This window comes from Odontomachus brunneus, unplaced genomic scaffold (assembly GCF_010583005.1).
Source record: "Odontomachus brunneus isolate Ranch 3 - 2012 unplaced genomic scaffold, Obru_v1 Obru_scaffold_061, whole genome shotgun sequence".
Taxonomy (NCBI): domain Eukaryota; kingdom Metazoa; phylum Arthropoda; class Insecta; order Hymenoptera; family Formicidae; genus Odontomachus; species Odontomachus brunneus.
Genome location: NW_022639511.1, coordinates 441,180 through 453,672, shown reverse-complemented (window position 1 = coordinate 453,672; position 12,493 = coordinate 441,180). Strand labels below are relative to the sequence as shown.

Here is a 12,493-nt window from a genome sequence, read left to right as displayed (position 1 = left end):
TATATATATATATATATATATATATATATATATATATATATATATATATATATTTGAATAATATAATATGTAATGGCAATGTGAATGTAATTATAGAAAAATACCTTGATGATAGTGGTACCACAGAAATATCCTCAGAATAAGGAGATCTTTGTAACTCATGTACAAATTGGGTCAACTGTGAATGTGTTCTGGAACAAAAGAAGATCTTTGTATTCTTAAATATTGGCTTCTCCTTATTCTCATCCTCAGAACTTTCCGAGTTTGACAATAGATCGTCAAGTATAAGATCCTTTTCGGTATCACAAACACCAAAACCTACTTCTTCCATTTTATCTTGATCTATGGATTTCTTCAGCAAACTTCTATATTGCTGTTTTATTTTTTGAGTTGCTTTAGTCTTTGCAGCTTTATTTGATTCCATTATTTTCTTTAATTTGTCTCTCTCACCCTCAAACTCAAGGATCGCATTTAATTTAGCTTGGAATATCTGTTTTTCAGCATTTAGCTGTATCTGTTCTGTTTGTACTGAAAACCAATCATCAGATAGCTTTTCACAATTCTTTATTTTATTATCAATCTCTGCAATTGCAGAAGTTAATTCCTGTTTTTTGTGTTTTTGATTATCTACCAGCCATTTCAGTGCACCACAAATGACAGATAAAGACTTTCCAGTACCAGTAGGGCTTTCAAAGAGACCTAATTTGCCACCTTCTAAACAGTTATAGAGTTCTCTCATAAATTGCTTTTGAATTTCATATGCTGGGAAAGGAAATGGAAATTCTTGCGGAGGTTCCATCTTCATATTAAATCTTAAAACTGCGTCAAAAGTCCATTTTACTTCTGTTCAAGTAAAAAAAATAATTAAATGAGAAGTTATTTTTACAGTTCTTATAAAATTGGACTTTTTCAAATTTAAATTATGCTTTTAACTGATACATACCACTGTAAACTATCAACTCGTTATTTCTCGTTATTGCAACTTCCTTTCAAGTGGTCTGTTTTTTTTCAGCTGACTGCTGAGGATCGATTGTGTATCTCGAATCGGAGTGAAAATGACCAAAGTGAGCAAATTCACTAAGCATTGACCAATAAAGTTAGAAATATTCTAGTAAATTTGCTCACTTTTGTCATTTTCATTCCGTTTTAAGATACAAATCGACCCCCTAAACTGGTGCAATAAGTTAGAGTGAGAAAACATATACTTGTCTCACTTTAACTTATTGCACCAGTTCAGCAGTACAGCTAAAAAGAACCTATAGACATAATAGGTGCGTTCGTCTTGAATATTTTTTCGCTAATAGCGTTCACAAGCGTCGCTCGTCTTGGCACTTTAAAGTGCTACAGAGTAGAGATGCCCAATTCTGTTTAAAACAATCGATTTTGGATAATCGATTATATTTTTTAATAAAATCATTAAATCGATTATTCAAAAAAAAATATAATCGATTCCAAAGAATAGAAACGAAAATACGTACAGTCCCGGCGTAACCGCCGTCACGACAAGACGTGTTCGAACAAGGGTGTTTACGTTAAATCGAGTACGAGTTAGTTCCACTAAGATCAAAAAATGTAATAGGCACAACCATCTAGTATCTTCATGGTTCAAGACAACTTAGTACTGTTTTTCGATGCTCGAGTAGAGTTAGTTAGGGTTAGCTAAAGTAGCATAGCAGATAACGTGGCATCAGGTAGTTGATTTTCAAAAAATGTCAGTTATTAATAAATTTAATCTCATATATGTATGTTTATACCGCACGTTTAATACACGTATCAATTAGTAACTTTATATCTAGTTATTCTAATTTCGGCGATGCAATATATTCAATTAATACGATACGTGTTTCTAATCAATATTGCACTACTTCAATATGACGTTGTACATCGCCGAAATCAAAATAATTCAACATAAAATTACTAATTGATACGCGTATTAAACGTTCGGTATAAACATACTATATGAGATTAAACTTATTAATAACTAACATTTTTTTGAAAATCAACTACCTGATTCTCACATTATCCGCTATGCTACTCTAGCTGTAACGTTCGGACTTATTTTGAAACATTAATAATATATTAATATAGATCGAAGGCCAACTTGTCTGATTTCAGACATCACTAGATATTTTATACCTATGTTACTAGACGTAAATACGTGCGCATATATATATTCGCGAACGTTAAATATTATAATTAAAATTTTAACACTGCGTGTCGTTAGAGAGTCTTAAAATTGATGGATCAACTGTAGACAAGAGAAACTGTAATCGCTCAATGCGATAAGGCGTCCCGCTGCTAACATAAATAGGAGCATGAAAACTGAATCCAAACACCACTCAGGACGACGCGGCGATATCGACGCGATGACATCATACCGATGGGATGAATCTCTTCCATCTTCATAACTCCATCAGCCAATCAGGAAACGACTCTCAGCGACAAAGCGACATATAAAAACACGCGCATTTGTTGAGAAGGCGATTATTTTTTCTCATATCTCTCAATTCTCTTGTACTTATTTGGAATATATTAGTAAAATCCGACTGTGTTGCAATTACTTTTGCCTACCCTTCATTTTTCGAACGTTGCGAAATCGAAATTCGGAATCGCATCATCCCGCGCAGTGCCGGAACATCCGAGACCAAGCCAGGAGAACGAGCAGCGCTGATTTCTCGCCAGATTCATCGATCGTTTTGCCAGACTCCGGAGACCCAGGGTAAACTCGGTGAAAAGCAGAGTGACCCAAAAGCGGAGTCATCACTCTGTTGACCGTTTACGTAAGTCACTGATTTCACTACTTTCAAATTTCCCTATATAGTTATTTATCGTGGACGTAACAAGCTAACTCTAAAGCCCATTCTACAATTGCGTAAGCGTAGTCGTGAACGTAAGAGTCAACTAATCCGAATGTTTTATTCACTTTACTCTGATTGCTTTACTCTGATTGGTTGTCGTAATCACTTACAACTACTTACAACCGCGTTCAGGCAATTGTAGAATAGGCTTAACTAACTCTACTCGAGCGTCGGAAAGTAGTACTTAGTTATCTTGAACCATTGTAGTTACTGAGTTATCTTGAACCATGAAGATACTAGATGGTTGTGCCTATTACATTTTTCGACCCTAGTGGAACTAACTCGTACTCGATTTATCGTAAACACCCCAAATTCGAACCTTGTGATTTTTTTGGAACGTGCCTTAGAATTTTCCAAGACTTTACTCTCGAAATATATCATTAATCGCAAAAATAGCGTTGAGGCATAACTTTTAGAGAGGCCTGGAGCCAAATATTAAAGTTGAAATTGAAAATACGTACACACACACACACACATATAGCGACCTTCAGTTTCGATCTACAATAGATGTAGTAAGCTTTAAGCTTTAAGAAATTGACCAATTATAATCGAATTATAGAAGAATAAACTATCGTAATTAGAGAACCTATAATTAGAGAGTCATCAACTCGTCACGTGACGGCTGCGTGCTGATTGACTCAGCGCGTCGAGCTCCATGATCCTGAGAGAAAGATTAGAGTGACAGTGACAGGAAGGACGCAGTATTAAATAGGTAAGGATTTTAAAATAGTGTTATATTTCTTTCATATAATAAGTGTTTACATGTGTTATATCCTTAATCCTTGCTTCTTTTCTGTCACTGTCACTCTAACTAGAGTAATGGCGTTAGGGCATGAGTCACGGATGCGCCTCTAGCCAAATATTGAAGGAAGGAAGGAAGGAACTGTCACTCTAACCTTTCCTCAGGATCATGGAGCTCCACACGCCCTGAGCCAATCAGCGCGCAGTCTGTGACGAGTTACGTGACGAGTTGACAACTCTCTAGAGGTTTGTCTAGGTATAGCTTCCGGAATGGAGCCGTGTCTTGAATCAGCGATGTGCCGACGTTTCGCAAACGTTGCAGTTTGCATCATCAGGGCTGAGAACTCTGATACTGAGCTCCCTTGGGTAAAGGTTGTCCTTATATGCCCCCCTCCCGCCTTTTGTGTAGATGGTGTTAGGAAGTAGGGGACGAGGCTTGAATCCAGCCAATCAGCGTATTTTAATTGATCAGCTGGTCAATTAAAAAACCAGGAGGGCAGTATGCCAAATAGAGTTTACTTGCATACCTTTGTCTCGGTTGAGGTTGTTGGGATGTTTCAAAATTTCTAGACCTTCACGATGTTTTCTGGCAAAATAACTCTGTGAGGGAGCCAATCTGGTGGCTTTTTCATATTGTACGGAGTGTCCAGTCTCCATCCAGTGTTCAGCTAGGGCTGATTGAGTAAAGTGACCATACTTGGTACATCGCTGGTGTTCCTTGATTCGCGTACTGATCTTCCTCCCGGTTTCTCCTATATAAACTTTACCACAAGAGCAAGGGATCTTATATACACCTGATGTTTCTAGGCATGATTTCTGATCCTTCGAATTTGGGAATAAATGGGAGAGCTTCCTATGTGGTTTAAAGATTACTTTGATTTTGTGTTTACTCAGAATCCTGCTGATAGGTTATGCTGTTATGCCCTGGAGATATAGAAGGACAGCCGTCTTTCTCTTTTTTCTCTCTTCATCTAGTGTGTCAGTGTTTTTAGGACTGACAATTCTGTTCTTCTGGTTTTTTATTATTTGCGAGATGTTTTTGCTGTTGTATCCATTTTTAGTTAAGGCTGTACTGAGGTGTTCTAGTTCTCCATTCAGAGAAGATGGTTCCGAAATTGTGAGCGCTCTGTAAACCAATGAACTTGTGACAGAATTCTTTTGCGAGAGATGATGATGACAGGTTGCATGTAGATATCGGTCTGTATGTGTTGGTTTTCGGTAGACCTAAAGTGCCATCTTTTGGACTAGCACATCCAGAAAGGGTATTTGATTATTTTGTTCCACTTCCATTGTGAACTGAATACTGGGATGTTGTGAATTGAGAAACCCGAGAAACTGAGAAAGAGTTTCCCTGCCATGATTCCAAATTACGAAAGTATCGTCCACATACCGAAACCATGTGGATGGTTTCAGTGGTGCGTTCCTCAAAACTTTATTCTCAAAGTGTTCCATAAAGATGTTTGCAATGATAGGAGATATAGGAGATTCCATCGCCGCTCCAGAGGTTTGTTCGAAAAACTCTCCTTGGAACTGAAAATAAGTTGAAGTTAAGCAGTGTTCTATTAGTGGGAAGAGGTTGGCAAGAATTTCCTCGGAATTCTTGATGATGTTCAAAATATCCTGGACTGAAACATTAATAAACAGTGAGACTACATCGAAATTCACCAGGATATCATTAGTATTCATCTTGATTTTTGTGATCTTATTCACGAAATCCGTTGAATTCTTGATATGGGAATCATTGAGACCAGTAAGTTTCTGGAGGGGTTTGGTGAGATAGCGGGCTAACTGGTAGGTAGGTCCCCCAATGCTATTGCTGACAATAGGGCGTAAGGACATTGATTCCTTGTGGATTTTTGGAAGACCGTAGAATCTAAGTGCTGAAGAATCTTGAGGGGTTAAATACTTGATAGTTTGAAGAGGGAGACCTGCATTTTTCAGAAGAGAAGATGTTTTCTTCTCTATGCTGGATGTTGGGTTGCGTTTGAGTTTCCTGTAGACTTTTTGGTCTGAGAGTAAACTGTTGATTTTACTGCAATAGTCTTCCCTGTTCATAACTACAGTAGCGTTCCCTTTGTCTGCTGGTAAAATTAGGATCTTGTTGTTTTGTTTCAGACCGTGGAGAGCTCGGCGATCTTCTTTGTTTATATTTTGTTTGGGAAGTTTGGCTTTGCGTAGGATGTTGGTTGTTCGATTTCTGATGTCATTGCTTGCCTCTAAAGGAAGGTGGAAAATAGCCGTTTCAATTTGGCTGATGATTTCTTCCGTAGGGATACTAGAGGGAGTGACAGCAAAATTGTGTCCCTTAGCTAGAACAGTGACTTCGGATGGTGATAGGTCTTGATCGCTAAGATTCTTCATTGTATGTGTGAGAACTGGCATTTGAGTCTGTGGATTGATCTTATCATACTTGCTCTTCTGTTTTTGTGTTCTTGCCTCAGCTGAGTGAACAGCTTGTTCGTGATTAACCCGATCCAGTGTCAGCCATAGCTCAGACTCCAACGATTTTGCAAGAGAGAGATGTAATTTTAATAGTTTTTGGGATATCTCAGCCAAGTTCTTCTTAGTGGCTGAGATTCTGTCTTTGACTAACCTCAACGCCGCTTGTCGTAGAATGTCTTTGGCCTGGTTAGAAGATGGAAATGGGTTTTCTAATTGAAAGCATTTCGGTACTATGTGATGGTCGCGGCACCGTTTCAGAAATGTTAGAGAGCACAGTTGGACATGCAAGAACTTCCTGAGTTTGGAAAATAAATTTACCGACCCTAGGATAACCTCTCCGTGCAGGCTTCTAATACTAGATTTGAGGCTTTCACGGCATTGATACAATGTCTAGGTATAGCTTCCGGAATGGAGCCGTGTCTTGAATCAGCGATGTGCCGACGTTTCGCAAACGTTGCAGTTTGCATCATCAGGGCTGAGAACTCTGATACTGAGCTCCCTTGGGTAAAGGTTGTCCTTATATGCCCCTTTTCCCCCCTTGTGTAGATGGTGTTAGGGAAGGGTGTATATCAGTTGGACACGGGGCAATTGGACACAGTCCAACCACAAGTCGCTGTTCCAAGGGACCCTACAAATGTCTCTAATCACACGGTGCTGTGATTGGCTGTGTCCAAATGCACCGTGTCCAAGTGCACCGCTCCCGTTAGGGAGTAGGGGACGAGGCTTGATTCCAGCCAATCAGCGTATTTTAATTGACCAGCTGATCAATTAAAATACCCTGATTGGCTGGATTCAAGCTTCGTCCCCTACTCCCTAACACCATCTACACAAAGGGGGGGAGGGGGGAATATAAGGACAACCTTTACCCAAGGGAGCTCAGTATCAGAGTTCTCAGCCCTGATGATGCAAACTGCAACGTTTGCGAAACGTCGGCACATCGCTGATTCAAGACACGGCTCCATTCCGGAAGCTATACCTAGACATTGTATCAATGGCCGTGAAAGCCTCAAACTAGTTTCTAGAGGTTTGTTCACGTCGAATGCGCCAACGTGCTCCTACTCGCTCCAACGTACTCTGATTGGTTACGTCACCATGCGGACCAATCAGAGTACGTTGGAGCGAGTCGTCACAGGCTGCGCGCAATATTTGTTTCACTTTAAAGCGGGGTCTACAATAGAAATCGTAGGCCGGTATTCATAGGCTTGGTTTACATCGTGCACTTGATACGAGTATTAAATAGTAACTTTCTATTAGATAATCTCGACGATGTATATAAATAACGGTATATTAAGCTGGTATAATACTGATCAAGAAGACTTATTGTATCGATTGAATGCGTCATCATTGATATGCATTGTCAATATTAAGATTATTTAATAGAAAGTTACTATATAGTATCAAGTACACGATGTAAACCAAGCCATAGATCTTATATTTAAAACCGCTTAAGTGCAATCCATTAGACCCTACAAACGCTTTAAAGCGCAGTATAGACTAGTGTCCCTAGAAGACAGAGTCTGGCCATTCGTAGACCTCTTTTCATTGGTTTAGATCTGTGTTCCCTCACAATGGCGGAACGAATCAAAATGCAGCGGGAATGCATATCCGTTTAAAAAAATATAAATTAAAGGGAAATATTGGAAAGGAAGATTATTTCAGTATTGCATTTATCATAAATAAAATAATTAATATATCAATATTTTATGAACACAACTATGTATTTCTTATAAACACAACTTATAAACATAACATATTACTTAACACTATGATACATTGTCATAGTTTTACTACTGTATTGTCGAGTTTGTAATCCTCTTCGTTTACACGATATACGCATTCTATACATAATAAAACGCTTCATAATTTTACCGCCAGGATGCAATCTCTTTCTCGATCATCCGTAAATTCAGCAACTCGTTGTTTTATGATGTCAAATACTTGTTCACAAATGCCAAGCTGAAAATCAAAATCCTCGGATTTTCTTCGAAGTGTTCGTTGCTCTGGTAAAGGAATGCCCTGATTCAATAATTCCTCATAACCGCTATTACCACATGACAATTTTAATTTTAGTGCTTTTCTGATTGTAGCGTTTGACCATTTGCAACCTCGTGCAGACTGTTTATGGAGAACTTTAATTTGATCATCATTAAGTATTTTCTTATTGTTCTTGATATTTTTCAGGATATGATTCTCCGTTAATTTTCTCCGTTAATTTTCTATTACTGTACATCAGTCGTTTTACACGCTTTATGAGCATCCTTTTTAACTTATCTAATTTATTGATAATTAAATTTGCTTGCTGAAGTTTTAATTTCATCTCTTTTGATTGTTCCATAATTTTCTCGATGTCATTAATATTGTCCGTTGTCGATTCTATTACGTTGTCGATAGAATTACAGGTGAAATTTTCATTATTTATATTGTTAATATTGGTAATATGATCTTCAGTCTAAAATAAAACAACCTTATTATTTATTGTACACTTAATATAAATGTATATATTTTTAACAACATATAGTTTATTCAAATATATAACATATATTTTATGTTAAATTTACATGTAAAGAAGCAGAACCAATATCATTTGCACGTACAGAGGTTGCACCATTTTTATTTTGACTACATCCGTTGTTCAAAAAAATCGTTGGAACTGCTATCTCTTTTAATTTCTTTTTGCCATCACTACGTGGCTTTTCCCACATCTCAGCTGGAAAATGTGCCTATTGCATATTAATATAGTTTAATATATAAATGAAAAACTAAAAACACAAAGAGTATTGAGAGAAAGAGAGAGAGAGAGAGAGAGAGAGAGAGAGAGAGAGAGAGAGAAAGAAAGAGAAAATAAAGTTTACATCGCAGATAAAATATATTTTGGATAGGTCGAAATCCCTACCAATATTCACAATCCATTGCTTCTTTCGCTCCATATTTTGTGGAAGGCGATGCATAGAAAAACCCTTTTTCGAAGAGTTGGAATATTTTCTTACACAGCAGGAAGACCTTATATGTATCCTGTAATTAGTTTTATTTAGTGAAATTTATTTCAGTAATACTTTAAAACCAACTCAGTTACAAATGTTGTTGGCATTTTGAGGTTAGAGAGCGACTAGCTAGTGTATATTATTGTATACTCTTAAAGAGTTATATAATGTTAGTGGTATCTTTTATGTTTATTATAATAATAAAAGAAAATATAAAATATCTTACTGTATTACTTACTTTCTTGATATCTGTTTTAGTCAAAACCACTACGAAACGACTAGGAAACTTCCGCTGTTCACTCATGACATACATACGCCATTTTGAGGGAATCCGGCCCGAATGGCCAGACTCTGTATTCTAGGGACACTAGTATAGACCAATCATGACTTCTTTTTAAGCGCTTCAAAGCGTTTGCAGCGTCTAATGGTTTGCACCCGTAATGTATTAAGATGCGAAGGGAGCGTCCCGATTGACGACGATATGATTGGATACCACCAATCGGTGCAAAGAATTATTTAGTGAATTATCAGGTCGAACCAATTATTATAATCCGTGTCCAATCGTACTGTAATCAATCGGATCCCACCCGTCGAAATCTAATCTTCAATCCGCAATTCTCAATCTCCAATGCATAGTCTAATTCCAGCTTTACAGCATGTATAAACATGGCTTTAGCCATGGTAGAAATATACGGGAGCGGTGCACTTGGACACGGTGCATTTGGACACAGCCAATCACAGCACCGTATGATTAGAGACATTTGTAGGGTCCCTTGGAACAGCGACTTGTGATTGGACTGTGTCCAATTGCCCCGTGTCCAACTGATATACACCCGAAATATACAAGGTGAAATGTTCTACTAAATGCACAGTAGCTACCAATCAGAAAGTTGCCCAAAAGTGGAAAACCTAATGGCTACCCTCATCAGACGTGGGAGCGGTGCACTTGGACACGATGCATTTGGACACAGTCAATCACAGCACCGTATGATTAGAGACATTTGTAGGGTCCCTTGGAACAGCGACTTGTGATTGGACTGTGTCCAATTGCCCCGTGTCCAACTGATATACACCCATCAGACGTCACATTAGATTAATATATGTTATAATCGCGAATATTATTAGCGCTTTCGAAACAGTTCATGAGGAATCGTTTCGATTGCAACAAGGAAGCGGATGTACAAGTGCTACGCTAAGCATCACCTTGCACATTCCGCATTTAGGACCTCGAGTCGAAACGCACCGAATTATCACCAAACATGGTAATCTTCTTGTCGCCAGGTACCCCCTCCGACAAGACTAAACAATATTATAAAAGAGCGGAGAAGACCGCTCACTTCAGACTTAACACCTCGGTCTCTCGCCGCGACATACGCAACCGACACGCGGTTTGCACATTAGTACAAGAACTTGGGAGTAATAATTAAACACGTCCAAGTACGGTTGTAAATAAAGCTTTTCATATATTAACTACAAGTAGCGGCTACAAACTCTTACTACATTCCTACCCACCGCCACACACCCTGCCGCGCCCGCATTACCGATTCCGAACTCTTTCGCGTCCCGGCAACACGGGGTACGACATATATTTTTAGGCAACTTTCTGATTAGTTCTACTCCCACCTCCATGATGCATAACGCAACATCTTAAGCCACACGGTGTTTTCGTGTTGGATTGCTTGCTGGATGGAAATACTCTGTTCTGGGCCTATATTCTTGAAATTTTTGAGTATACGTAATTTTCACTGCGCAGCTATTTTATGATATGATTAAACCTGCGCAGTAAACCTTTATAGAAATATCATACTAAGAATCATTGATAATTACTTATTTTCAGTATTAAAAATACTGGATAATAAGTAATTATCAATGATTCTTAGTATGATATTTCTATAAGGGAAACTTACGTATACGCAACTATTTCAAGAATAAGAGCCCAGGTGCTTGATTCTTGACGGTATGCGAATGAGATATGCATGCGAAAATAGTTTAGTTCATGTTACGTATACTGTAGATTTTTGCATGCGTATCTCATTCATACATCGTCAAGCATCGGGCCCCAGGAGCTAGAAGGTTATTACGGAAAACAGTATATTGATTGGCTGTTGCGCGAACATCCGCCGCGCGGCAAGCATTTCCGCGTCCTGTGTGCAGGAGTCATAAGTATAAATTTAAGATATTAATACACTTTAAGTATGATACATTACCCTTTGTTATTCATGTATTACGTCCCGGCGGGTTGCGGCCACGCTGCCGTGAAGAATAGCGCTCGAATCCCTAGCACGGAATCAGATGGCAATTTTTCGGGCTAAACGAATCGTGTGATTCGGGAGCGGTGCACTTGGACACGGTGCATTTGGACACAGCCAATCACAGCACCGTATGATTAGAGACATTTGTAGGGTCCCTTGGAACAGCGACTTGTGATTGGACTGTGTCCAATTGCCCCGTGTCCAACTGATATACACCCGTGTGATTCTACCCGGGGATCCGTGCGATCAAGGGTAATCGCGATGGATTTCGCGCAAAACGCGTAGTATAACCACCGTAGTGTAACTTTACGGTGGGTCGGACAGTCGCAGGCTTTAATCGTAGTTTCGCACGTATAGAAATAATGTAAATAATGACTTACCAGTGGTCGTCCACCGTACGGTTGCTCTCTGTACCTCTGGATGGCGTTCTCGTGGCTTACATGAATCGGTACCTCCTGGACCTCTAGGTGCTACCGAAGGCGAGACTCTAGGGAATCTCGTTTTGGATCGCGCGGCGGCGAGTTCGAATATTCGAATCACTTGTAATTGACCGATGGGTATTAGGGAGGAACACCGCACGTCGCGGTTTCGCTTAGGCGTAGGAGGAAATGTGTCGTGTAAGGATGTTCGAATGGGAGGGAGTAGAAATAGAATTACTACAGATAATATATATATATATATATATATAATCCCATACAGCACAGAAACATTGCAGGATCATTGTAGAAATATTTTATTGCAACATTGCAAATACGTTGCGAAATATGACTGTAACATTACTATGATGTTATAGCAACGGTAAAATGTCCGCCCTCGGAAAGATTACTTTGTAATATCATAGCAATATTAAAATGCAATATATATATAATAATGCAAAATGAATGTTTTTTCATTTAACAGAATAAATTTTCACGCACTACCACTAATTTTTAGTTTAGTAACATCCATTAATATAATTATAATAAATATAACATAAAATATTGTGTAAATATTTTATCAAGTATTATATGTTATTTCCCTAACAGCACGGGGACATTCTGAGGACGTTCTGAGTAGATCGCAATGCGTATATTGCGATCATCTCAGAATGTTCTCATATGTACTGCGATCGACTGAGTACGTTCTGAGTAAATACGCGAGCGATACAAATGCATACGTATCATTTCAGTCAAACCTGAGAATGTACGCACGCGATAGAAAAGAGTACGTATCATTTCCA

General features: G+C 38.6%; 1 protein-coding gene and 1 pseudogene across 7 annotated transcripts in view; both read right to left on the bottom strand.

Annotated features, from left to right (window-relative positions):
* Positions 1–1,344, bottom strand: part of LOC116846164 (ATP-dependent DNA helicase DDX11) — a 4,929-nt gene extending 3,585 nt beyond the window's left edge. For 2 of the 7 annotated variants that reach the window (XM_032819678.1, XM_032819679.1), the window contains exons 1-2: positions 944–1,344; positions 105–843 (exon numbers count right to left, since the gene is read on the bottom strand). In XM_032819678.1, the coding sequence (XP_032675569.1) occupies positions 105–805 (701 nt within the window). In that variant the 5' untranslated portion in view covers positions 806–843; positions 944–1,344. The remainder of the gene's footprint in view (positions 1–104; positions 844–943) is intronic. The other 5 variants (XM_032819673.1, XM_032819674.1, XM_032819675.1 and 2 more) reach the window with 3 other exon arrangements.
* A 6,525-nt stretch (positions 1,345–7,869) lies between these two features.
* LOC116846166 lies at positions 7,870–9,384 on the bottom strand (annotated as a pseudogene).
* Between the last annotated feature and the right edge of the window lie 3,109 nt (positions 9,385–12,493).